This window comes from Artemia sp. Qi Xiang Cuo, chromosome 14 (genome assembly GCF_049724085.1).
Source record: "Artemia sp. Qi Xiang Cuo chromosome 14, ASM4972408v1, whole genome shotgun sequence".
NCBI lineage: Eukaryota > Metazoa > Arthropoda > Branchiopoda > Anostraca > Artemiidae > Artemia > Artemia sp. Qi Xiang Cuo.
In genome coordinates, this window is record NC_142807.1 from 15,182,002 (window position 1) to 15,208,937 (window position 26,936).

General features: G+C 33.8%; 2 protein-coding genes and 1 pseudogene across 2 annotated transcripts; all 3 read left to right on the forward strand.

The window, feature by feature from the left end:
• The first annotated feature begins 19,827 nt into the window (after nucleotides 1–19,827).
• Nucleotides 19,828–21,100, forward strand: LOC148944185 (uncharacterized). The gene has a single exon (XM_089099858.1). It carries the CDS (start codon nucleotides 19,828–19,830, stop codon nucleotides 21,082–21,084), a length of 1,257 nt encoding a protein of 418 aa, XP_088955984.1. The 3' UTR covers nucleotides 21,085–21,100.
• On the forward strand, nucleotides 21,091–22,668 carry LOC148944186 (uncharacterized; annotated as a pseudogene).
• A 6-nt stretch (nucleotides 22,669–22,674) lies between these two features.
• On the forward strand, nucleotides 22,675–23,319 carry LOC148944187 (uncharacterized). Its single transcript, XM_089100786.1, has one exon. The coding sequence runs from the start codon at nucleotides 22,675–22,677 to the stop codon at nucleotides 23,092–23,094; it is 420 nt and encodes a 139-aa protein (XP_088956912.1). The 3' UTR covers nucleotides 23,095–23,319.
• Nucleotides 23,320–26,936: the final 3,617 nt, after the last annotated feature.

Consider the following 26,936-nt stretch of genomic DNA (forward strand, 5'->3'; position numbering starts at 1 on the left):
AGATTCAAAAACTAATTATTTAAAACAAAAATTTGGTGTTTAATGACAACCAAGTAAAGAATAACAAATGGGAATTAGGCAACTGAGTCTCTCAAACCCCTTAAAGCTCTTTTAAAAGATACAAAAACTACTTATTTAACACAAAAAATTCGTTTTTAATGTCCACCAAGTAAAGAAAAACCACACAGAATCAGGCAACCGAGTCTCTCAAACCCCTTAAAGCTCTATTAAAAGATAAAAAAACTACTTATTTAACATAAAAATTTAGTTTTTTATTGTACACCATGTAAAGAAAAACCACACGGAATCAGGCAACTGAGTCTCTCAAACCCCGTAAAGCTCTTTTAAAAGATACAAAAACTACTTATTTAACAAAAAAATTTAGTTTTTAATGACCACCAAGTAAAGAAAAACCACGCGGAATCAGGCAACTGAGCCTCTCAAACCCCGTAAAGCTCTTTTAAAATATACAAAAACTACTTATTTAACATAAAAATTTTGTTTTTAATGAGCACCAAGTAAAGAAAAACCACATGGAACCAGGCAACTGAGTCTCTCAAACCCCGTAAAGCTCTTTTAAAAGATACAAAAACTACTTATTTAACATAAAAATTTTGTTTTTAATGACCACCAAGTAAAGAAAAACCACACGGAATCAGTCAACTGAGTCTCTCAAACCCCGTAAAGCTCTTTTAAAATATACAAAAACTACTTGTTTAACATAAAAATTTGGTTTTTAATTGTACACCATGTAAAGAAAAACCACACGGAATCAGGCAACTGAGTCTCTCAAACCCCTTAAAGCTCTTTTAAAAGATACAAAAACTACTTATTTAACACAAAAATTTTGTTTTTAATGACCACCAAGTAAAGAAAACCACACGGAAGCAGGCAACTGAGTCTCTCAAACCGCGTAAAGCTCTTTTAAAAGATACAAAAACTACTTATTTAACATAAAAATTTCGTTTTTAATGGGACACCATGTAAAGAAAAACCACACGGAATCAGGCAACTGAGTCTCTCGAACCCCTTAAAGCTCTTATAAAAGATACAAAACTTACTTATTTAACACAAAAATTTCGTTTTTAATGAGCACCAAGTAAAGAAAAACCACACGGAATCAGGCAACCGAGCATCTCAAACTCCTTAAAGCTCTTTTAAAAGATACAAAAACTACTTATTTAACATAAAAATTTCGTTTTTAATGGGACACCAAGTAAAGAAAAACCACACGGAATCAGGCAACTGAGTCTCTCAAACCCCTTAAAGCTCTTTTAAAAGATACAAAAACTACTTATTTAACATAAAAATTTCGTTTTTAATGAGCACCAAGTAAAGAAAAACCACACGGAATCAGGCAACCGAGTCTCTCAAACACCTTAAAGCTCTTTTAAAAGATACAAAAACTACTTATTTAAAATAAAAATTTAGTTTTTAATGGTACACCAAGTAAAGAAAAACCACAAGGAATCAGGCAACAGAGTCTAAAATCCACAGAAAATAAATTTTAAATTTGAAATAAATAATAGATAAACAATCTTTTGTCGATTTCAACGACCAAAACGAAAACAAAAACTAATCGGAATTCTGCATCTGAGTCTCTCAATCCTTTTATAAATCTTTTGAAATATACAAAAACCGCTTATTCAACATACAAATTTAGTTTTCAGTGAACACCAAGTAAAGAAAAAGCACACGGAATCAGGCAACCGAGTCTCTCCAACCCCTTAAAGCTATATTAAAATATACAAAAAATACTTATTTAAAATAAAAATTTCGCTTTTAATTGGACACCATGTAAAGAAAAACCACACGGAATCAGCCAACTGAGTCTCTCAAACCCAGTAAAGCTCTTTTAAAAGATACAAAAACTACTTATTTAACATAAAAATTTCGTTTTTAATGGGACACCATGTAAAGAAAAACCACACGGAATCAGGCAACTGAGTCTCTCAAACCCCTTCAAGCTCTTTTAAAAGATACAAAAACTACTTATTTAACACAAAAATTTCGTTTTTAATGGGACACCATGTAAAGAAAAACCTCACGGAATCAGGTAACTGAGTTTCTCAAACCCCTTAAAGCTCTTTTAAAATATACAAAACTACTTATTTAACATAAAAATTTCGTTTTTAATGGGACACCATTTAAAGAAAAACCACTCGGAATCAGACAACTGAGTCTCTCAAAGCCCGTAAAGCTCTTTTAAAAGATACAAAAACTACTTATTTAACATAAAAATTTCGTTTTTAATGGGACACCATGTAAAGAAAAACCACACGGAATCAGGCAACTGAGTCTCTCAAACCCCTTAAAGCTCTTTTAAAATATAAAAAAACAAATTTTTATAAATAAAAATTTCGATTTTTAATGGTCACAAATTAAATAAAATCCACACTGAATCAGCCAACTGAGTCTCTCAAACCCCGTAAAGCTATTTTAAAATATACAAAAACTACTTATTTAACACAAAAATTTCGTTTTTAATGAGCACCAAGTAAAGAAAAACCACACGGAATCAGGCAACCGAGTCTCTCAAACTCCTTAAAGCTCTTTTAAAAGATACAAAAACTACTTATTTAACAAAAAATTTAGTTTTTAATTGGACACCAAGTAAAGAAAAACCCCACTGATTTAGGCAACTGATTTTCTCAAACCCAGAAAAATTCATCTAAAAGACACAAAAAATACTTATTTAACTTATTTAACACAATAATTTCGTTTTTATTGACCCCAAAGTAAAGAAAAACCACAAGAAAGCAGTCAACCGAGTCTCACGATCCATTACCTGATCTTTTAAAAGATACAAAAACAACTTATTTAGCACAAAAATTTCGTTTTTAATGAGCACCAAGTAAAGAAAAACCACACGGAATCAGGCAACCGAGTCTCTTAAACCCCTTAAAGCTCTTTTAAAAGATACAAAAACTACTTATTTAACATAAAAATTTCGTTTTTAATGGGACACCATGTAAAGAAAAACCACACGGAATCAGGTAACTGAGTCTCTCAAACCCGTAAAGCTCTTTTAAAAGATACAAAAACTACTTATATAACACAAAAATTTTGTTTTTAATGACCACCAAGTAAAGAAAAACCACACGGAAACAGGCAACTGAGTCTCTCAAACCCCGTAAAGCTCTTTTAAGAGATACAAAAACTACTTATTTAACATAAAAATTTCGTTTTTAATGGGACACCATGTAAAGAAAAACCACACGGAATCAGGCAACTGAGTCTCTCAAACCCCTTAAAGCCCTTTTAAAAGATACAAAACTTAGTTATTTAACACAAAAATTTCGTTTTTAATGAGCACTTAGTAAAGAAAAACCACAAGGAATCAGGCAACTGAGTCTCTCAAACCCCGTAAAGCTCTTTTAAAAGATACAAAAACTACTAATTGAACAAAAAAATTTCTTTTTTAATGACCACCAAGTAAAGAAAAACCACACGGAATCAGGCAACAGAGTCTCTCAAACCCCTTAAAGCTCTTTTAAAATATACAAAAACTACTTTTTTAACATAAAAATTTCGTTTTTTATGGGACACCAAGTAAAGAAAAACCACACGGAATCAGGCAACTGAGTCTCTCAAACCCTGTAAAGCTCTTTTAAAAGATACAAAAACTACTTATTTAACATAAAAATTTTGTTTTTAATGAACACCAAGTAAAGAAAAACCACACGGAATCAGGCAACTGAGTCTCTCACTCCCCGTAAAGCTATTTTAAAAGATACAAAAACTACTTATTTAACATAAAAATTTCGTTTTTAATGGGACACAAAGTAAAGAAAAACCACACAGAATCAGGCAACTGAGTCTCTCAAACCCCGTAAAGCTCTTTTAAAAGATACAAAAACTACTTATTTAACATAAAATTTCGTTTTTAATGAGCACCAAGTAAATAAAAACCACACGGAATCAGGCAACTGAGTCTCTCTAACCCCGTAAAGCTATTTTAAAAGATACAAAAACTACTTATTTAACATAAAAATTTCGTTTTTAATGGGACACCAAGTAAAGAAAAACCACACGGAATCAGGCAACTGAGTCTCTCAAACCCTGTAAAGCTCTTTTAAAAGATACAAAAACTACTTATTTAACATAAAAATTTCGTTTTTAATGAGCACCAAGTAAAGAAAAACCGCACGGAATCAGGCAACCGAGTCTCTCAAACTCCTTAAAGCTCTTTTAAAAGATACAAAAACTACTTATTTAACATAAAAATTTAGTTTTTAATGGGACACCACGTTAAGAAAAACCACACGCAAATAGCAAACTGAGTCTATCAAACCCAGTAAATCTCTTTTAAAATATAAAAAAACTAATTATTTAACAAAAAAATTTCTTTTTTAATGACCACCATGTAAAGAAAAACCACACGGAATCAGTCAACTGAGTCTCTCAAACCCCGTAAAGCTCTTTTAAAAGATACAAAAACTACTTATTTAACACAAAAATTTCGTTTTTAATGAGCACCAAGTAAAGAAAAAGCACACAGAATCAGGCAACCGAGTCTCTCAAACCCCTTAAAGCTATATTAAAAGATAAAAAAACTACTTATTTAACATAAAAATTTCGTTTTTAATGGGACACCATGTAAAGAAAAACCACACGGAATCAGGCAACTGAGTCTCTCAAACCCCGTAAAGCTCTTTTAAAAGATACAAAAACTACTTATTTAACAAAAAAATTTCGTTTTTAATGGGACACCATGTAAAGAAAAACCACACGGAATCAGGCAACTGAGTCTCTCAAACCCCGTAAAGCTCTTTTAAAAGATACAAAAACTACTTATTTAACACAAAAATTTCGTTTTTAATGGGACACCATGTAAAGAAAAACCACACGGAATCAGGTAACTGAGTATCTCAAACCCCTTAAAGCTCTTATAAAAGATAAAAAAACTACTTATTTAACATAAAAATTTCGTTTTTAATGGGACACCATGTAAAGAAAAACCACACGGAATCAGGCAACTGAGTCTCTCAAAGCCCGTAAAGCTCTTTTAAAAGATACAAAAACTACTTATTTAAAACAAAAATTTCGTTTTTTATGGGACACCATGTAAAGAAAAACCACACGGAATCAGGCAACTGAGTCTCTCGAACCCCTTAAAGCTCTTTTAAAAGATACAAAAACTACTTATTTAAAACAAAAATTTCGTTTTTAATGACCACCAAGTAAAGAAAAAGCATACAGAATCAGGCAACTGAGTCTCTCAAACCCCGTAAAGCTCTTTTAAAAGATACAAAAACTACTTATTTAACATAAAAATTTCTTTTTTAATGACAACCAAGTAAACAAAAACCACACTGAATCAGGCAACTGAGTCTCTCAAACCCCGTAAAGCTCTTTTAAAAGATACAAAAACTACTTATTTAACATAAAAATTTCGTTTTTAAAGGGACACCATGTAAAGAAAAACCAAACGGAATCAGGCAACTGAGTCTCTCAAACCCCGTAAAGCTCTTTTAAAAGATAAAAAAACTACTTATTTAACAAAAAAATTTCGTTTTTAATGACCACCAAGTAAAGAAAAACTACGCGGAATCTGGCAACTGAGTCTCAAACCCCGTAAAGCTCTTTTAAAAGATACAAAAACCACTTATTTAACATAAAAATTTCGTTTTTAATGAACACCAAGTAAAGAAAAACCACATGGAATCAGGCAACTGAGTATCTCAAACCACTTAAAGATCTTTTAAAATATACAAAAACTAGTTATTTAACAAAAACATTTCGTTTTTATTGACAACCAATTAAAGAAAAACTACACGGAATACGGCAACTGAGTCTCTCAAACCCCTTAAAGCTCTTTTAAAAGATACAAAAACTACTTATTTAACACAAAAATTTCGTTTTTAATGAACAACAAGGAAAGAAAAACCACACGGAAGCAGGCAACTGAGTCTCTCAAACCCCGTAAAGCTCTTTTAAGAGATACAAAAACTACTTATTTAACATAAAAATTTCGTTTTTAATGGGACACCATGTAAAGAAAAACCACACGGAATCAGGCAACTGAGTCTCTCGAACCCCTTAAAGCTATTTTAAAATATACAAAACTTACTTATTTAACACAAAATTATCGTTTTTAATGACCACCAAGAAAAGAAACACTACAGGTTAGACGTCATATGTTACTATAAAACCCATAAAAGATCTTATAATTTATACAAAAAACTAATTAATTTACAAAACAGTTACGTTTTATCTTGACAAACGTCCACTCATACTACAGAGACTCCGGCAACTGAGTCTCTCAAACCCCTTAAAGCTCTTTTAAAATAAACAAAAACTACTTAATTAACATAAAAATTTTGTTTTTAATGGGACACCATGTAAACAAAAACTAATCGGAAACCGGCACATGAGTTGATAACACACAGTATATTTCTATTAAAACATACCACAACCAATTATCTGACACGAAAATTTCCTTTTTAATGACTATCAGGTAAAGAAAAACTAATAGGACTCCTCCAACTGAGTCTATCAAACAACGTCGTGCTCTAATAAAATATAAAAAAACTAAATAATGAACAAAAAAATTTCGTTTTTAATGGGACACAAAGTAAAGAAAAACCACACAGAATCAGGCAACTGAGTCTCTCAAACCCCGTAAAGCTCTTTTAAAAGATACAAAAACTACTTATTTAACATAAAATTTCGTTTTTAATGAGCACCAAGTAAAGAAAAACCACACGGAATCAGGCAACTGAGTCTCTCAAACCCCGTAAAGCTCTTTTAAAATATACAAAAACTACTTATTTAAAATAAAAATTTCGTTTTTAATGGGACACCAAGTAAAGAAAAACCACACGGAATCAGGCAACTGAGTCTCTCAAACCCTGTAAAGCTCTTTTAAAAGATACAAAAACTACTTATTTAACATAAAAATTTCGTTTTTAATGAGCACCAAGTAAAGAAAAACCGCACGGAATCAGGCAACCGAGTCTCTCAAACTCATTAAAGCTCTTTTAAAAGATACAAAAACTACTTATTTAACATAAAAATTTCGTTTTTAATGGGACACCACGTTAAGAAAAACCACACGGAATCAGGCAACTGAATCTCTCAAACCCATTAAAGCTCTTTTAAAAGATACAAGCACTACTTATTTAACACAAAAGTTTCGATTTTAATGGCCACCAAGTAAAGAAAAACCACACGAAATCAGGCAACTGAGTCTCTCAAACCCCGTGAAGCTCTTTTAAAAGATACAAAAACCACTAATTTAACAAAAAAATTTCGTTTTTAATGGGCACCAAGTAAAGAAAAAGCACACGGAATCAGGCAACCGAGTCTCTCAAACCCCTTAAATCTATTTTAAAATATTAAAAAAATAATTATTTAAAACAAAAATTTAGTTTTTTATTGTACACCATGTAAAGAAAAACCACACGGAATCAGGCAACTGAGTCTCTCAAACCCCGTAAAGCTCTTTTAAAAGATACAAAAACTACTTATTTAACATAAAAATTTCGTTTTTAACGGGACACCAAGTAAAGAAAAACCACACGGAATCAGGCAACTGAGTCTCTCAAACCCCGTAAAGCTCTTTTAAAAGATACAAAAACTACTTATTTAACAAAAAAATTTCGTTTTTAATGGGACACCATGTAAAGAAAAACCACACGGAATCAGGTAACTGAGTTTCTCAAACCCCTTAAAGCTCTTTTAAAAGATACAAAAACTACTTATTTAACATAAAAATTTCGCTTTTAATGGGACACCATGTAAAGAAAAACCACACGGAATCAGGCAACTGAGTCTCTCAAACCCAGTAAAGCTCTTTTAAAAGATACAAAAACTACTTATTTAACATAAAAATTTCGTTTTTAATGGGACACCATGTAAAGAAAAACCACACGGAATCAGGCAACTGAGTCTCTCAAACCCCTTAAAGCTCTTTTAAAAGATACAAAAACTACTTATTTAACATGAAAATTTCGTTTTTAATGGGACACCATGTAAAGAAAAACCACACAGAATCAGGCAACTGAGTCTCTCAAACCCCGTGAAGCTCTTTTAAAAGATACAAAAACTACTTATTTAACACAAAAATTTCGTTTTTAATGAGCACCAAGTAAAGAAAAAGCACACGGAATCAGGCAACCGAGTCTCTCAAACTCCTTAAAGCTCTTTTAAAAGATACAAAAACTACTTATTTAACAAAAAATTTCGTTTTTAATGGGACACCATGTAAGGAAAAACCACACGTAATCAGGCAACTGAGTATCTCAAACCCCTTAAATATATTTTAAAATAAAAAAAAAATAATTATTTAAAAAAAAATTTTCTTTTTTATTGACAACATAGTAAAGAAAAACCACTCGGAATCAGGCAACTGAGTCTCTCAATCCCCTTAAAGCTCTTTGAAAAGATACAAAAACTACTTATTTAACACAAAAATTTAGTTTTTAATTGGCACCAAGTAAAGAAAAACCACACGGAATCAGTCAACAGAGTCTCTCCAACCCCTTAAAGCTCTATTAATAGATACAAAAACTACTTATTTAACACAAAAATTTCGTTTTTAATGGGACACCATGTAAAGAAAAACCACACGGAATCAGGCAACTGAGTCTCTCAAACCCCGTAAAGCTCTTTTAAAAGATACAAAAACTACTTATTTAACACAAAAATTTCGTTTTTATTGGGCACCAAGTAAAGAAAAACCACACGGAATCAGGCAACCGAGTCTCTCAAACCCCGTAAAGCTCTTTTAAAAGATACAACAAATGACTACCAAGTAAAGAAAAACCACAAGTAATCAGGAACCTTAGTATATAACCACCATCAACTAAATAATTTAATTTAAAATTTCTTAATAATTAAACAAACTTTTTCTTTTTTATGTTAAACAAAGTCAAGTAAAATAACAAGGAATTCGACAACTGAGTCTCTCACACCCCTTAGAGCTCTTTTAAAAGATACAAAAACTACTTATTTAACACAAAAATTTCTTTTTTAATGAGCACCAAGTAAAGAAAAACCACACGGAATCAGGCAACCGAGTCTCTCAAACCCCTTAAAGCTCTTTTAAAAGATACAATAACTACTTATTTAACATAAAAATTTCGTTTTTAATGGGACACCATGTAAAGAAAAACCACACGGAATCAGGCAACTGAGTCTCTCAAACCCCGTAAAGTTCTTTTAAAAGATACAAAAACTACTTATTTAACACAAAAATTTCGTTTTTAATGACCACCAAGTAAAGAAAAACCACACGGAATCAGGCAACTGAGTCTCTCAAACCCCGTAAAGCTCTTTTAAAAGATACAAAAACTACTTATTTAACATAAAAATTTCGTTTTTAATGAGCACCAAGTAAAGAAAAAGCATACGGAATCAGGCAACTGAGTCTCTCAAACCCTGTAAAGATATATTAAATTATACAAAAACTACTTATATAACAAAAAAATTTCATTTTTAATGAACAAAAAGTAAAGAAAAACTACGGGGAATTAGGCAACTGAGTCCCTCACTCCCCTTAAAGCTCTTTTAAAAGATACAAAAACTACTTATTTAACATAAAAAATTCGTTTTTAACGGGACACCAAGTAAAGAAAAACCACACGGAATCAGGCAACTGAGTCTCTCAAACCCCGTAAAGCTCTTTTAAAAGATACAAAAACTACTTATTTAACACAAAAATTTCGTTTTTAATGACCACCAAGTAAAGAAAAACCACACGGAATCAGGCAACTGAGTCTCTCAAACCCCGTAAAGCTCTATTAAAAGATACAAAAACTACTTATTTAACATAAAAATTTCGTTTTTAATGAGCACCAAGTAAAGAAAAACCACAAGGAATCAGGCAACTGAGTCTCTCAAACCCCGTAAAGCTCTTTTAAAAGATACAAAAACTAATTATTTAACATAAAAATTTCGTTTTTAATGACCAACAATTAAAGAAAAACCACACGGAATCAGGCAACTGAGTCTCTCAAACCCCTTAAATCTCTTTTAAAATATACAAAAACTACTTATTTAACACAAAAATTTCGTTTTTAATTGGCCACCAAGTAAACAAAAACCACAGGGAATCAGTCAACTGGGTCTCTCAAACCCCTTAAAGCTGTTTTAAAAGATACAAAAAATACTTATATAACAAAAAAATTTAGTTTTTAATGACCACCAAGTAAAGAAAATCCACACGGAATCAGGCAACTGAGTCTCTCAAACCCCTTAAAGCTCTTTTAAAAGATAAAAAAACTAATTATTTAAAATAAAAATTTCGTTTTTTATTGGACACCATGTAAAGAAAAACCACACGGAATCAGGCAACTGAGTCTCTCAAACCCCTTAAAGCCCTTATAAAAGATACAAAACTTTCTTATTTACCACAAAAATTTCGTTTTTAATGAGCACTAATTGAAGAAAAACCACACAGAATCAGGCAACTGAGTCTCTCAAACCCCGTAAAGCTCTTTTAAAAGATAAAAAAACTACTTATTTAACACAAAAATTTCGTTTTTAATGACCGCCAAGTAAAGAAAAACCACACGGAATCCGTCAACTGAGTATCTCAAACCCCGTAAAGCTCTTTTAAAAGATACAAAAACTACTTATTTAACACAAAAATTTCGTTTTTAATGACCACCAAGTAAAGAAAAACTACTCGGAATCCGGCAACTGAGTCTCTCAAACCCCGTAAAGCTCTTTTATAAGATACAAAAAAAAGGAAAATATCCCACAAATTTATTTTTTAATGACCACCAACTAAAGTAAAACCACACGGAATAAGGCAACTGAGTCTCTCAAACCCCTTAAAGCTCTTTTAAAAGATACAAAAACTAATTATTTAACATAAAAATTTTGTTTTTAATGGGACACCAAGTAAAGAAAAACCACACGGAATCAGGCAACTGAGTCTCTCAAACCCCGTAAAGCTCTTTTAAAAGATACAAAAACTACTTATTTAACATAAAAATTTCGTTTTTAATGAGCACCAAGTAAAGAAAAACTACACGGAATGAGGCAACTGAGTCTCTCAAACCCCGTAAAGCTCTTTTAAAAGATACAAATACTACTTATTTAACATACAAATTTCGTTTTTAATGAACACCAAGTAAATAAAAACCAAACGGAATCAGGCAAATGAGTCTCTCACAGCCCGTAAAGCTATATTAAAATATACAAAAACTACTTATTTAAAATTAAAATTTCGTTTTTAACGGGAAACCATGTAAAGAAAAACCACACGGAATCAGGAAACTGAGTCTCTCAAACCCCTTAAAGCTCTTTTAAAAGATACAAAAACTTCTTATTTAACACAAAAAATTCCTTTTTAATGACCACCAAGTAAAGAAAAACCAAACGGAATCAGGCAACTGAGTCTCTCAAACCCCGTAAAGCTCTTTTAAAAGATACAAAAACTACTTATTTAACATAAAAATTTCGTTTTTAATGGTACACCATGTAAATAAAAACCACAAGGAATCCCGCAAATTATTAACAAAAATCAAGTAAATAAAATTAATAAGATACAAAAACGAATTATTTAACACGTCAACTTTGTTTTTTCTTACCGCCAGGTAACGAAAAACCACTAGGAATCCTACAACTGAGTCTCTCAAACCCCTTAAAGCTCTTTTAAAAGACACAAAAACTACTTATTTAACATAAAAACTTCGTTTTTAATGGGACACCATGTAAAGAAAAACCACACGGAATCAGGCAACTGAGTCTCTCAAACCCCTTAAAGCTCTTTTAAAAGATACAAAAACTACTTATTTAACATAAAAATTTCGTTTTTAATGAGCACCAAGTAAAGAAAAAGCACACGGAATCAGGCAACCGAGTCTCTCAAACACCTTAAATCTCTTTTAAAAGATACAAAAACTACTTATTTAACATAAAAATTTCGTTTTTAATTTGACACCATGTAAAGAAAAACCACACGGAATCAGGCAACTGAGTCTCTCAAACCCCTTAAAGCTCTTTTAAAAGATACAAAAACTACTTATTTAACACAAAAATTTCGTTTTTAATGAGCACCAAGTCAAGAAAAAGCACACGGAATCAGGCAACCGAGTATCTCAAACCCCTTAAAGCTCTTTTAAAAGATACAAAAACTACTTATTTAACATAAAAATTTCGTTTTTAATGGGACACCATGTAAAGAAAAGCCACACGGAATCAGGCAACTGAGTCTCTCAAACCCCGTAAAGCTCTTTTAAAAGATACAATAACTACTTATTTAACACAAAAATTTCGTTTTCAATGGGCACCAAGTAAAGAAAAACCACACGGAATCAGGCAACTGAGTCTCTCAAACCCCTTAAAGCTCTTTTAAAAGATACAAAAACTACTTATTTAACATAAAAATTTCGTTTTTAATGGGACACCATCTAAAGAAAAACCACATGGAATCAGACAACTGAGTCCCTCAAACCCCGTAAAGCTCTTTTAAAAGATACAAAAACGAATAATTTAACACGAAAATTACGTTTTCAAGGAGTAACAAGTAAAAAAAAACCCCAAGAACTCAGGCAACTGAATCTCTCCATCCCAGTAAACCTCTTTTAAGATATACATAAAATACCTATTTAACACAAAAAGTACGTTTTCAATGTGCACCAAGTAAAGAAAAACCACACGGAATCAGTCAACTGAGTCTCTCAAACCCCGTAAAGCTCTTTTAAAAGATACAAAAACTACCTATTTAACACAAAAATTTCGTTTTCAATGGGCACCAACTAAAGAAAAACCACACGGAATCAGGCAACTGAGTCTCTCCAACCCCTTAAAGCTTTTTTAAAAGATACAAAAACTACTTATTTAACACAAAAATTTCGTTTTTAATGAGCACCAAGTAAAGAAAAAGCACACGGAATCAGGCAACTGAGTCTCTCAAACCCCTTAAAGCTCTTTTAAAAGATACAAAAACTACTTTTCACATAGATAACTTCTTTCATGGCCCAAACATCCTTCTTATCAAATTTGTTACGTGGCAACTTTAAGACTTCCCGCCTTAAGACAGAACATTTAAATTTGATAGCAAAGTTAAGGAGAAAATATTCCAGAATTATATTAAAATTCAAACTTTCAACACCAAAAACTTGTGACTTTATTTTCTTATTTTTTTCCAAAAGTAAAAACTGATTTCTTAGTCGAAGGTTCAAAATACATCTTCCGAGCCAAGTCCTTCCCTATACATACAGTGATTAAACAAACACTGATTCACACCTACTTTACAGTCGACACATGAAACGAGAAAAGAGTAGCTTCTTTCCTAGCACAATCTAGGGCTTATACAGCTCGTGAGTAAGTAATTCCAGGACGTGTCTTTCGGAATCAACAGATTGTTAATATTTGAATTTTTAGGGACGAAAAGTGTTGTCAAATTTAACCAGCTTGTTTCACTCTTTCATTCTAATGACTCAATGTGACAACACTGACGAGATTATGATTCTGCCAAAGAACGTCATAATTTTTTTAACCCTCAAAAAACCTGGAAACAAGAAAACTGTTGGCAGCTGTATCGTCTTCAGGCAGATTAGTGCTGCAGTTAGTTTTTAATGCTAGTAGTAGCAGTGATTCCTAGCTGTGGTGGTGGAATACAGTTTTAAACATGGCACACGCTATGGTTGATACTCAATCATAGTCGATAAAGGCAATTTATCTCTGTAAGCTGTAAGTGTAAATTATCCAGAAAGACATTTTTCCCTGTTTTACATGATATAAAATACCCCTTTCTCCGAACTCTTGTCTCATTCACATTTATTCATGTTAAATAATATAATTAAACTTAAAATAATCAAAGCAAAGCAGTACTTTCGGTGGACAAGCAGATATCTACTTTCAGGGAATGTGCAACAACAAAAAACCACTCATTTCACATAAAAATCGGAAATCAATTTATAACAAAAGGAAAGAAGGAGTAAACCCAGAAGAACAATAAGAAGATTTTGTGGCACTAAGAATGTGTTCAGAATTTTTTTTTTCCTGCTATGATACGGTACTTGACTACAGTGAAGTCGGTTATAGTTCGTAACTAGTTGCTTAGAACTCTAATATTCCTTTAAAAATATTTTTTGGAGATATTGGAGACAAAAGTCTATTTAAATGTTTGATGAAGTCAAGTATAGTTCAGTTAAAGGTCGGAGCAATTAAATTTGTCAAATGTAAATTTATAGCAGAACATTACCTTTCGAACAGTTCGTGGTAATGGACTGTTAGTAAGGAGCAAAGCGGCTCAATAGTGATCAAAACTCTAAAAAACAGAGTTTTAATATGAATACATATATTAAAAGAATTGGCTTGTTTTGTTGATTCCAAATATATTAGAGTCATTAAGATTAGTGTTACCCATTAAAAGCTACGAGCCTGGGAATATTTGCCTTGTTTAAAAAAAGGGAGGAAACACCCCATAAAAGTGAAAGAATCTTAATCAAAATAAAAACCGTAAGATTCAGCATATAGAAAACCCTATTGTAGAAGTTTCAAGGTCCCATCTACAAAAATAGTAGTCTAATAATAGTGCTTTATGAATCGCTGGTGTCGCCTTTTCGGCAGAAATTCAATCTGCTAGTGATACACCCTTACTGAAGCAATAATACTAAAATAAAAAATAATAATTCCTGAATTGACACGCTCTTGACAGTATTAATTAGAGTTTTTGAGAACATAAACAAAAAATTAAAATATGACTTCTTCTTCTTTTTTTATAGATATTTCATGGCGCCAGACACATCAAGGTTGTTCGGAATACCACCAGTCTTACTACCCACTTTAATGAATTCGTTTGACAGAAAATGAAGGGTATCTAGTGTCAATTCCTTTTATTTACACCAAAGTTTTGTTTTGACTTGTTTTCCTATTGAATTGTGTTTACGTTAATAAAATGTTTAAAAAAAAGGAAAGTCATCTCTCAACAGATCTATCAAAAAAGACTGAAGAAATGAGCTTTAAGGATAGAAAGTTGCGCAAAATGTACTTTGAGGAATACAGTAAAGGTAAAAAATAAAACAATGCTTAGGCATTGTTCACATTCGTGTAGTAAGGTGCAAAAAGGCAAATTGGATGTTGGAAGACGAGTAAGAAAAATAGATTTCAATTCTGTTTTCTGTTACCTATGACCAATCAAAGTGCTTAATGGGCTGTATCAGTGCGTCAGTGGATATGGTGGTCAAAATTAATAAATGTTTATTTTATATGATCATTTTCGGTAATTTGGGCCACATGGCTTCACTGCTCATCATACCAGAACAATCCATCACTTGCCTTGGTATATGGTTATATTGGTAACAAAAAAGAAAGAAAAATCTATTTTTAGTCAGAATCAGATTTAACCCCTTCATACTTTTTTTCGCGATGGTACCTGAAGCCCTGACTCTTTTCATGTACAGCAGTATCTGCTCGTCTCCAAGAATCCATGGGGAACTTTCTTGGGCCCACTTCTTACCATATTATGTTTTCAGAATTCCACGTAACTTTTCTGTTTTAAGTTTGATCCGTCTGTCCGTCTTTATGATTTTTACTACACTAAAAAACCTTTCGGTGAAAACATTTGAGAAAGGAAGAGAAACCACAAATTTTACTGCAAATTTTATATATGCTTAGACCTGGGTTCCAGAATTTTTTATTCGAAAAAGCCAAACGCCAGTAGGTAACCACATCCATAATTTCAACAATGATGAGAATTTGCTTCCTACACTCTTGTTTGATTTTGTTTCCATCCCATGATACTTTCCGAAACTTTCGAACAAAGGGTTGGAGAGAACTGAGTTGACTCTTGTAATTTTCAGACTAAAACCTTTTAAAGAAAGGAGTCCCGATGCCCTTCTGAAAACTTCTCACTAAAACTGACTAGAATATAATCAGAGCGATGTATTTTCGTTTTGCGAAGTATTTGCTTCGTCTACTTCCGTGGTATAGGAATTCTAATGTAATTGAAAATTTTAGTCGCAGACCCTGACATCGCCATCGCTAGACGAATAGCGAAGCATAATAGAAAAATACGCCGAATAAAATAAATAATATATATATAGTAGTTTATTTATGACTGAACCGGAAACTCAGAATTTCACATTTACAATAAATGTAAACTGACACACACAAAAGAAGCACACAAAAGTTTATTATTTGGTGGTTTCATGGAACAGCCCTTTGGTAAATAACTGAATGGAGCGCTGAACTTCTTCAGTCGTTTCGTCAGTTCTGACACCTAAAGAAGATACGAAAAATTATTCAAGGCCAAGTAAGGGAGTGAGAGGGCCCAAAAATTAAATGCTCGTATCTTAAATAAAAATAAATAAAAATAGGATGCTTTTATTACGATTACTTTATTCACTAGTACCCCTAAGAGTGGCGTAACTAATATTTGAGCGGGGAGGAGGGAGAGATATAAAAAAATCGTAATAAATAAAGTAATCGTAATAAAAGCATCCTATTTTTATTTATTTTTATTTAAGATACGAGCATTTAATTTTTGGGCCCTCTCACTCCCTTACTTGGCCTTGAATAATTTTTCGTATCTTCTTTAGGTGTCAGAACTGACGAAACGACTGAAAGAAGTTCAGCGCTCCATTCAGTTATTTACCAAAGGGCTGTTCCATGAAACCACCAAATAATAAACTTTTGTGTGCTTCTTTTGTGTGTGTCAGTTTACATTTATTGTAAATGTGAAATTCTGAGTTTCCGGTTCAGTCATAAATAAACTACTATATATATATTATTTATTTTATTCGGCGTATTTTTCTATTATGCTTCGCTATTCGTCTAGCGATGGCGATGTCAGGGTCTGCGACTAAAATTTTCAATTACATTAGAATTCCTATACCACGGAAGTAGACGAAGCAAATACTTCGCAAAACGAAAATACATCGCTCTGATTATATTCTAGTCAGTTTTAGTGAGAAGTTTTCAGAAGGGCATCGGGGCTCCTTTCTTTAAAAGGTTTTAGTCTGAAAATTACAAGAGTCAACTCAGTTCTCTCCAACCCTTTGTTCGAAAGTTTCGGAAAGTATCATGGGATGGAAACAAAATCAAACAAGAGTGTAGGAAGCAAATTCTCATCATTGTTGAAATTATGAATGTGGTTACCTACTGGCGTTTGGTTTTTTAGAAGAAAAAATTCTGGAACCCAGGCCAAAGCATATCTAAAATTTGCAGTAATATTTTTGGTTTCTCTTCCTTTCTCAAATGTTTTCACCGAAAGGTTTTTTAGTGTAGTAAAAATCATAAAGACGGACAGACGGATCAAACTTAAAACAGAAAAGTTACGTGGAATTCTGAAAACATAATATGGTAAGAAGTGGGCCCAAGAAAGTTCCCCATGGATTCTTGGAGACGAGCAGATACTGCTGTACATGAAAAGAGTCAGGGCTTCAGGTACCATCGCGAAAAAAAGTATGAAGGGGTTAAATCTGATTCTGACTAAAAATAGATTTTTCTTTCTTTTTTTTGTTACCAATATAACCATATACCAAGGCAAGTGATGGATTGTTCTGGTATGATGAGCAGTGAAGCCATGTGACTCAAATTACCGGAAATGATCATATAAAATAAACATTTATTAATTTTGACCACCATATCCACTGACGCACTGATACAGCCCATTAAGCACTTTGATTGGTCATAGGTAACAGAAAACAGAATTGAAATCTATTTTTCTTACTCGTCTTCCAACATCCAATTTGCCTTTTTGCACCTTACTAGACGAATGTGAACAATGCCTAAGTATTGTTTTATTTTTTACCTTTACTGTATTCCTCAAAGTACATTTTGCGCAACTTTCTATCCTTAAAGCTCATTTCTTCAGTCTTTTTTGATAGATCTGTTGAGAGATGACTTTCCTTTTTTTTAAACATTTTATTAACGTAAACACAATTCAATAGGAAAACAAGTCAAAACAAAACTTTGGTGTAAATAAAAGGAATTGACACTAGATACCCTTCATTTTCTGTCAAACGAATTCATTAAAGTGGGTAGTAAGACTGGTGGTATTCCGAACAACCTTGATGTGTCTGGCGCCATGAAATATCTATAAAAAAAGAAGAAGAAATCATATTTTAATTTTTTGTTTATGTTCTCAAAAACTCTAATTAATACTGTCAAGAGCGTGTCAATTCAGGAATTATTATTTTTTATTTTAGTATTATTGCTTCAGTAAGGGTGTATCACTAGCAGATTGAATTTCTTCCGAAAAAGGCGACATTAGCGATTCATAAAGCACTATTATTAGACTACTATTTTTGTAGATGGGACCTTGAAACTTCTACAATAGGGTTTTCTATATGCTGAATCTTACGGTTTTTATTTTGATTAAGATTCTTTCACTTTTATGGGGTGTTTCCTCCCTTTTTTTTAAACAAGGCAAATATTCCCAGGCTCGTAGCTTTTAATGGGTAACACTAATCTTAATGACTCTAATATATTTGGAATCAACAAAACAAGCCAATTCTTTTAATATATGTATTCATATTAAAACTCTGTTTTTTAGAGTTTTGATCACTATTGAGCCGCTTTGCTCCTTACTAACAGTCCATTACCACGAACTGTTCGAAAGGTAATGTTCTGCTATAAATTTACAATGTTGAGACAACAATTTATTTATCACACATATTTTCTTTTGGTTCCTAAGAAGAAAAATTGACTTCATAGAACAACCTTTTAGCGTAACGAATGCACTTCAGCAGAACTTGATTTGAAACTCCACAAAAGTACCGAACTAATTTTGTATGGTCATATACATTTACACCCATGTACATACCCTCTTTCCAAGCCCCCTCTCCTTAACAGAAATAATGCAGATTTTCATCTCTGAGATATTTAAGTAAGTGTTTAAATATCACTTGCTTAAGCTGCATTTCCTTTTCATTTGGGCATTCCTTGCCAGTTTTCGTGTTTTTTTTTTAATGATATGTTCTTACACCGAGTTTCAAAATGGCGCTTTGGGGCTTGTGATAGGGATTTTTTAAATAAATCTTTTATCTTCATTTTGTTATCAATTGTCTGTTGTGTTTCAGTAGATGCAACTTGTATTTTCAGCTTTTTGAAGAGGTGCCAATGTGGGAGGGGGGGAATAAGTGGTAATAGCTCCTATTAACTTCTTCCCCTCCTTGGTCTTGGTATATTCATTGAAAAAATGTCTTTTTTTGCACTTCAGCTAAAAAAAAAAATTCGGGTTAAATAAAAGCAAGAAACAAAAGACAACTACAAAAATAGGCCAATAATTCAAAAAAATACTTAAAAAGATTCGACATAAAAAACATAAAACAAAATGCCTCTTTTGTATTTTGGTTGAAAAAGGCAATAAATTGCCTTACTAAATTTAAAACACACGTTTTGCCACCCCACATTCCAATTTTTGTGAATTTACACCCCCTGACAAACAAAATTTCATCACAAATGAGGTTATATTTAAATTCACCAAATTTTCTTATGGAAAAACAAAAAATCTTGCACATTTATGTCAAATCTTTTTAGGCCTACCTTATTTCAAAGTATTGACCTTTTTTTGTTTATGTAAATTTTCTTTTGTTTTATCCTAAAATATGAGTTGAGTTTGTGATAGATTTTTGTAAACAGATTCCTAAATGTAAACACGTACTTTCCTTATAAGGAAGCAGCAATATTTTTTTCCCCATCATCTCACTCTTTTTACTCATACGACAGACTACCATTTTCAATCAGCGGTATTTTTCTGTTTTAGTTGTGATTACTTCAAGCTCTGGACGTCCAACAAATAATGGGGAAGAAGACTTCCCCATTATAGACTTCCCCGGTGATATTTGCCTTGATCGGGTACTGAACGAATGGGCAATTCGTTATAAGTGCCAGGAAAGTCTTGCGAGGTGTCAGGAACAAATGGACGAAGACAACAAAATAAATGCAGATTTGGAAAAAGCCAAGGCAACTTTGGAGGCTGAAAATGCAGATATGGCCAAGGAGATCAAGTTGATTGAAACATCTAAAGCTGAGACGGATGAAAAGAGAAAACAACTCGAGTCACAGCTATCTACTGGGGAAAAAGAGCTTGCTCTTGCCGTGGCTAAGTTTGATGAGGAAGCTGCCATGAGAAATAAGTCCCAGAAACAACTTCGTGAGCAAGAGTCTCAACTTGCTGTGATCACTGAGAACTTAAAAGTGGAAAAAGCTGTTCGGCAAAAGGCTGAACAAAATGTTCATGACATAAATCAAGAATTACAGACTATTAAGAAAAAACTCCTTGACTCTTTGAACGCAACTGCTGCGCAGCAAGAGCTGACAAATAAGTACGAAAAGGAATTAGAATCAATGAAAAAGACCCTTGAGGAAGAGTCTGGTCATCACAAGAGCCAGTTAATGGAAATAAGGAACAAACAAAGTCAAGAGCTGGCAGTTCTGCATGAACAAATGGACGAAGCCAACAAAATAAATGCAGCTTTGGAAAAAGCCAAGGCAACTTTGGAGGCTGAAAATGCAGATATGACCAAGGAGATCAAGTTGATTGAAACATCTAAAGCTGAGACGTATGAAAAGATAAAACAACTCGAGTCACAGCTATCTACTGGGGAAAAAGAGCTTGCTCTTGCCGTGGCTAAGTTTGATGAGGAAGCTGCCATGAGAAATAAGTCCCAGAAACAACTTCGTGAGCAAGAGTCTCAACTTGCTGTGATCACTGAGAACTTAAAAGTGGAAAAAGCTGTTCGGCAAAAGGCTGAACAAAATGTTCATGACATAAATCAAGAATTACAGACTATTAAGAAAAAACTCCTTGACTCTTTGAACGCAACTGCTGCTCAGCAAGAGCTGACAAATAAGTACGAAAAGGAATTAGAATCAATGAAAAAGACCCTTGAGGAAGAGTCTGGTCATCACGAGAGCCAGTTAACGGAAATAAGGAACAAACAAAGTCAAGAGCTGGCAGTTCTGCATGAACAAATGGACGAAGCCAACAAAATAAATGCAGCTTTGGAAAAAGCCAAGGCAACTTTGGAGGCTGAAAATGCAGATATGACCAAGGAGATCAAGTTGATTGAAAAATCTAAAGCTGAGACGGATGAAAAGAGAAAACAACTCGAGTCACAGCTATCTACTGGGGAAAAAGAGCTTGCTCTTGCCGTGGCTAAGTTTGATGAGTAAGCTGCCATGAGAAATAAGTCCCAGAAACAACTTCGTGAGCAAGAGTCTCAACTTGCTGTGATCACTGAGAACTTAAAAGTGGAAAAAGCTGTTCGGCAAAAGGCTGAACAAAATGTTCATGACATAAATCAAGAATTACAGACTATTAAGAAAAAACTCCTTGACTCTTTGAACGCAACTGCTGCGCAGCAAGAGCTGACAAATAAGTACGAAAAGGAATTAGAATCAATGAAAAAGACCCTTGAGGAAGAGTCTGGTCATCACGAGAGCCAGTTAACGGAAATAAGGAACAAACAAAGTCAAGAGCTGGCAGTTCTGCATGAACAAATGGACGAAGCCAACAAAATAAATGCAGCTTTGGAAAAAGCCAAGGCAACTTTGGAGGCTGAAAATGCAGATATGACCAAGGAGATCAAGTTGATTGAAACATCTAAAGCTGAGACGGATGAAAAGAGAAAACAACTCGAGTCACAGCTATCTACTGGGGAAAAAGAGCTTGCTCTTGCCGTGGCTAAGTTTGATGAGTAAGCTGCCATGAGAAATAAGTCCCAGAAACAACTTCGTGAGCAAGAGTCTCAACTTGCTGTGATCACTGAGAACTTAAAAGTGGAAAAAGCTGTTCGGCAAAAGGCTGAACAAAATGTTCATGACATAAATCAAGAATTACAGACTATTAAGAAAAAACTCCTTGACTCTTTGAACGCAACTGCTGCGCAGCAAGAGCTGACAAATAAGTACGAAAAGGAATTAGAATCAATGAAAAAGACCCTTGAGGAAGAGTCTGGTCATCACGAGAGCCAGTTAATGGAAATAAGGAACAAACAAAGTCAAGAGCTGGCAGTTTTGCATGAACAAATGGACGAAGCCAACAAAATAAATGCAGCTTTGGAAAAAGCCAAGGCAACTTTGGAGGCTGAAAATGCATATATGGCCAAGGAGATCAAGTTGATTGAAAAATCTAAAGCTGAGACGGATTAAAAGAGAAAACAACTCGAGTCACAGCTATCTACTGGGGAAAAAGAGCTTGCTCTTGCCGTGGCTAAGTTTGATGAGGAAGCTGCCATGAGAAATAAGTCCCAGAAACAACTTCGTGAGCAAGAGTCTCAACTTGCTGTGATCACTGAGAACTTAAAAGTGGAAAAAGCTGTTCGGCAAAAGGCTGAACAAAATGTTCATGACATAAATCAAGAATTACAGACTATTAAGAAAAAACTCCTTGACTCTTTGAACGCAACTGCTGCGCAGCAAGAGCTGACAAATAAGTACGAAAAGGAATTAGAATCAATGAAAAAGACCCTTGAGGAAGAGTCTGGTCATCACGAGAGCCAGTTAATGGAAATAAGGAACAAACAAAGTCAAGAGCTGGCAGTTTTGCATGAACAAATGGACGAAGCCAACAAAATAAATGCAGCTTTGGAAAAAGCCAAGGCAACTTTGGAGGCTGAAAATGCAGATATGACCAAGGAGATCAAGTTGATTGAAACATCTAAAGCTGAGACGGATGAAAAGAGAAAACAACTCGAGTCACAGCTATCTACTGGGGAAAAAGAGCTTGCTCTTGCCGTGGCTAAGTTTGATGAGTAAGCTGCCATGAGAAATAAGTCCCAGAAACAACTTCGTGAGCAAGAGTCTCAACTTGCTGTGATCACTGAGAACTTAAAAGTGGAAAAAGCTGTTCGGCAAAAGGCTGAACAAAATGTTCATGACATAAATCAAGAATTACAGACTATTAAGAAAAAACTCCTTGACTCTTTGAACGCAACTGCTGCGCAGCAAGAGCTGACAAATAAGTACGAAAAGGAATTAGAATCAATGAAAAAGACCCTTGAGGAAGAGTCTGGTCATCACGAGAGCCAGTTAATGGAAATAAGGAACAAACAAAGTCAAGAGCTGGCAGTTTTGCATGAACAAATGGACGAAGCCAACAAAATAAATGCAGCTTTGGAAAAAGCCAAGCCAACTTTGGAGGCTGAAAATGCAGATATGGCCAAGGAGATCAAGTTTATTTAAACATCCAAAGCTGAGACGGATGAAAATAGAAAACAACTCGAGTCACAGTTGCAAATCATTAGAAAAGCCTTGTTATATTGACTTTTAATAGCATTTATTTAAGATTACTTATTTTTCAACTTAAGGCCTTTATATATACCAATATATCTTCTTTTGACGTTTAAACAATGCTTTTTATTTATGGACTAGTTTAGTTCGGTTTTGATTTATAGATTCCGGTGCTAGATTTTAGATTCTGGATCATATGAAGATTTGTTTTTCTTTGCCATAACTTTTTCCTTTACTGTTACTATTTTTGCAACACCCCCTTTTTATGTGAGTTGGTACAATTGATTGGCATAAATGATATTCAGCCGGTAGCTTTTTCGGTAATTTACGGTAATTTTCATTTACGGTAATTTAGGCTACATGGACTCACTGCTTATCATACCAGAGCAATCCATCACTTGCCTAAGTATATGGTTATATTGGTAAAAAAAAAAAAAAAAAAAAAAAAAAAAAAATCAATTTTTAGTTAGAATCAGATTTAGCCCCTTCGTCCTTTTTTTGCAATGGTACCTGAAGCCCTGACTCTTTTCATGTAAATCAGTATCTGCTCGTCTCCAAGAATCCATGGGGAACTTTCTTGGGCCCACTTGTTACCATATTATGTTTTCAGAATTACACGTAACTTTTCCGTTTTAAGTTTGTTCCGTCTGCCCGTCTTCATGATTTCTATTACACTAAAAAACCTTTCAGCGAAAACGTTAGAGAAAGGAAGAGAAAGCACAAATATTACTGCCAATTTTAGATATGCGAATACCTCGGTTCCAGAAACTTTTCTTCGAAAAAACCAAGCGCTAGTAGGTAACCGCATCAATATTTTCAACATTGATGAGACTTTGCTTCCTACACTCTTGTTTGATTTTGTTTCCATCCCATGATACTTTACAAATCACCCCTGGGGAAAAGAAAGAAAGAAATAAAGAAAGAAAAAAAAGCATGCATCCGTAATGCTTCTTCTGGCAAAAAATACAAAATTCCACATTTTTGCAGATAGGGGCTTGACAACTCTACAGTAGGGTTCTCTGATACGCTGAATCTCATGGTGTAATTTGCACTATGATTCTATTACTTTCAGGAGGTGTTTCCCTCTTTTTCGAAAATAAGGCCAATTTTCTCAGACTCTTGACTTTTGATGGGTAAGACTAACCTTAATGAAGACTAAACTTTTGATGTATCTATTGGTATCAAAATTCCGTTGTTTTAGAGTTTCGGTTACAATTGAGCTGGGTCACTCATTACTTACAGTTCGTTATCACGAACTGTTTTATTGTCATTTTGTTTGATTTAATTTTTTTCTGTTCTTGACCATTTTTTTTTATTTTTAAAGAAAGACCATGAAAGAGGCTTAGTCTCTATTTTCAGGCAATGAAATAAATGTTTGTTAGTTAGAAAAACTACATCGCATTGGGCAATCAATGCCAACACAAAGACTAAAAATTCAATGCATGTCGACAAAGCTGTTCCTAGGATTGGTGGTTTCTAAGGAAGGACGATTACATCCCCCCCCTCCTGACTCAAATATAAGCAAAACAAAGCCGAGTCAAAGGAAAAAATTTCATCCAGTGGGTCAATCCTCCAGCTAGAGCACCACCTCCAGCTGTGGCACCCGGGGCAAGCCCATCCGGTTGCCGCTTCTCCTAGGAGTGGCTCTGCATATCGACTTCGTAGATCTCTTGAAGTTTTTATTATTATATTAATCTACAAAAAACTTACGTCGCCAAAATAATTGGCAAGGTCATGCCATTCTGATTAGATTTCCAGATTTCTGATGAGATGACATATGGTTTCAGTCTGCATTTGATTACTCAGATTCTGCAACAGGAAAGGTGTCCTATTTCGGGCAAATTGCAGACTCACGTAAATATTGGGCTATACCTGTATCAGTGATTGAAAAAAACAAAAAAAAAAACAACTTTTTTAAAATGAAAGTAAGGAAAAAAATTAAAACTTAAAAAGAATATAAATTATAATAGACAGCACAATCGCGCTGCCTTGGCACAATGTATTTATTTATTTTTTTTTTTTTTTCTTTAGACCTAGGCACTTCGTATCGAAGGAGTTGTCGTAGAAGCTTGGAAAAGGACTCATTCGATTGGAATGGCTAATGCCTTTTTTAATAGTGGAAAGTGATTGGAGGGCAACTAATTGATTGGAGGGCAACCTCCCACGCTCACCCTCCTATTTGCCCATTAAGTTTAAAAACTAAATTTTGCCTTAAGATTAAATCAAAATGAACTGTGTTAATGCAAATTCCCAATAAGGTATCTCAGCAGTATCCCAAGAACAACTGAGGGTATTATGTTCAAAATTTCGGGGTTACTTCTGCTCTGAAAATTTAACCAAATCAAAATAGTGTAAGTGTATCCAAGCTATCAAAGAAAGTAAGCAGATTTTTTGGCGAATGGTATCAAGTTTTCTATTATATAGCTGTGGTTTTCAATATATATCCGCGACACACACTTCCCTGCTGCACTTGAGTGTGGTAGTACCATCAGGATTCCCCTAAATTTTGGCAAGTTAGGAAAAAGAAAATCGCCTTCTCCATTCTTACATTCAGACAGGAATGACCAGATTGTCACAAGTTTTGAAATGGATTGCATTGTCTGTGTGCCTCAGTGATCAAAACTCTCTGTCAAAATCATCAATGTCAAGGTTCAGGCACTTTCTTTCTTGATCTATGACAGCATATCAATGATGCTGACAAGACAGCATGAAAAGAAACTATAATATGATAATGAAGATTTGAGCATTATTTTTATGACCCAGACAAAAAAATGTCCTATAAGACTGCAAAATTACCAATGTACTCAAGATCAAGATATAGATATCAGGCGTCAAAGATCAAGACCAATGAACTGCTAATAACTTATTGTCAATAACTCATATTTGTCGTTATTTATACATAAACATATTTGTTTGGCAGCAATGTTAATTGTTTGACTTTGCACTCCTGATTGCATCTGCTGAATTCAAAGCACAAAATGGTAATTCAATATAACTAGCCAGAAAAAACATTGAAAAAGGGCTAAAAAGAAAGGAATAAAGCATATATCTTATCTTTGTCTCAAGATTACTTGCCAACTGCAAGAATAATAAAACAGAGCACCTATATTGAAGTTAGTTCAAGCCAAAGTTCAGCAAGCACAGGGAATGTGGATGATTTGAATATAATCCACAGTACAAATATAATAGACCAAAGCAGGAATATCAGACTTAGATTTAATGTAGCATCAACTTAGAAACATTTCTAGTGAGGCTTGTCCCATGTCAACATTCTACACATGAGAAAATCAGATAAAAATTTAGCTTTAAAGCTTCTACCTCAACAGTCCATTCAGCGTATCAGAGAACCGTACTGCGAAGGTTTCAATCTCCTATCTGCAAAAATGTGGAATTTTGTATTTTTTGCCAGAAGAAAGATCACGGATGCGTGTTTATTTGTTTGTTTTTTTCCCAGGGGTGATCGTATAGACCCAGTGGTCCTAGAATATCGTGGGAGGGCTCATTTGAACGGAAACTAGAATTTCTAGTGCCCTTTTTAAGTGACCAAAGAAATGGAGGGCAACTAGGCCCCCTCCCACGCTCATTTTTTTCCCAAGGTCACCCGATCAAAATTTTGAGATTGCTGAAGCCATTTTGTTCAGCATGGTCAAAAATATGATAACTATGTCTTTTAGGATGGCTTAATCCCCCGAAGTCCCCGGGGGGAGGGCTGAAAGTTATAAACTTTACTCAATGTTAACATATAGTATTGGTTATTGCGAAGTATACAGACGTTTTCAGAGGGGATTTTTTCT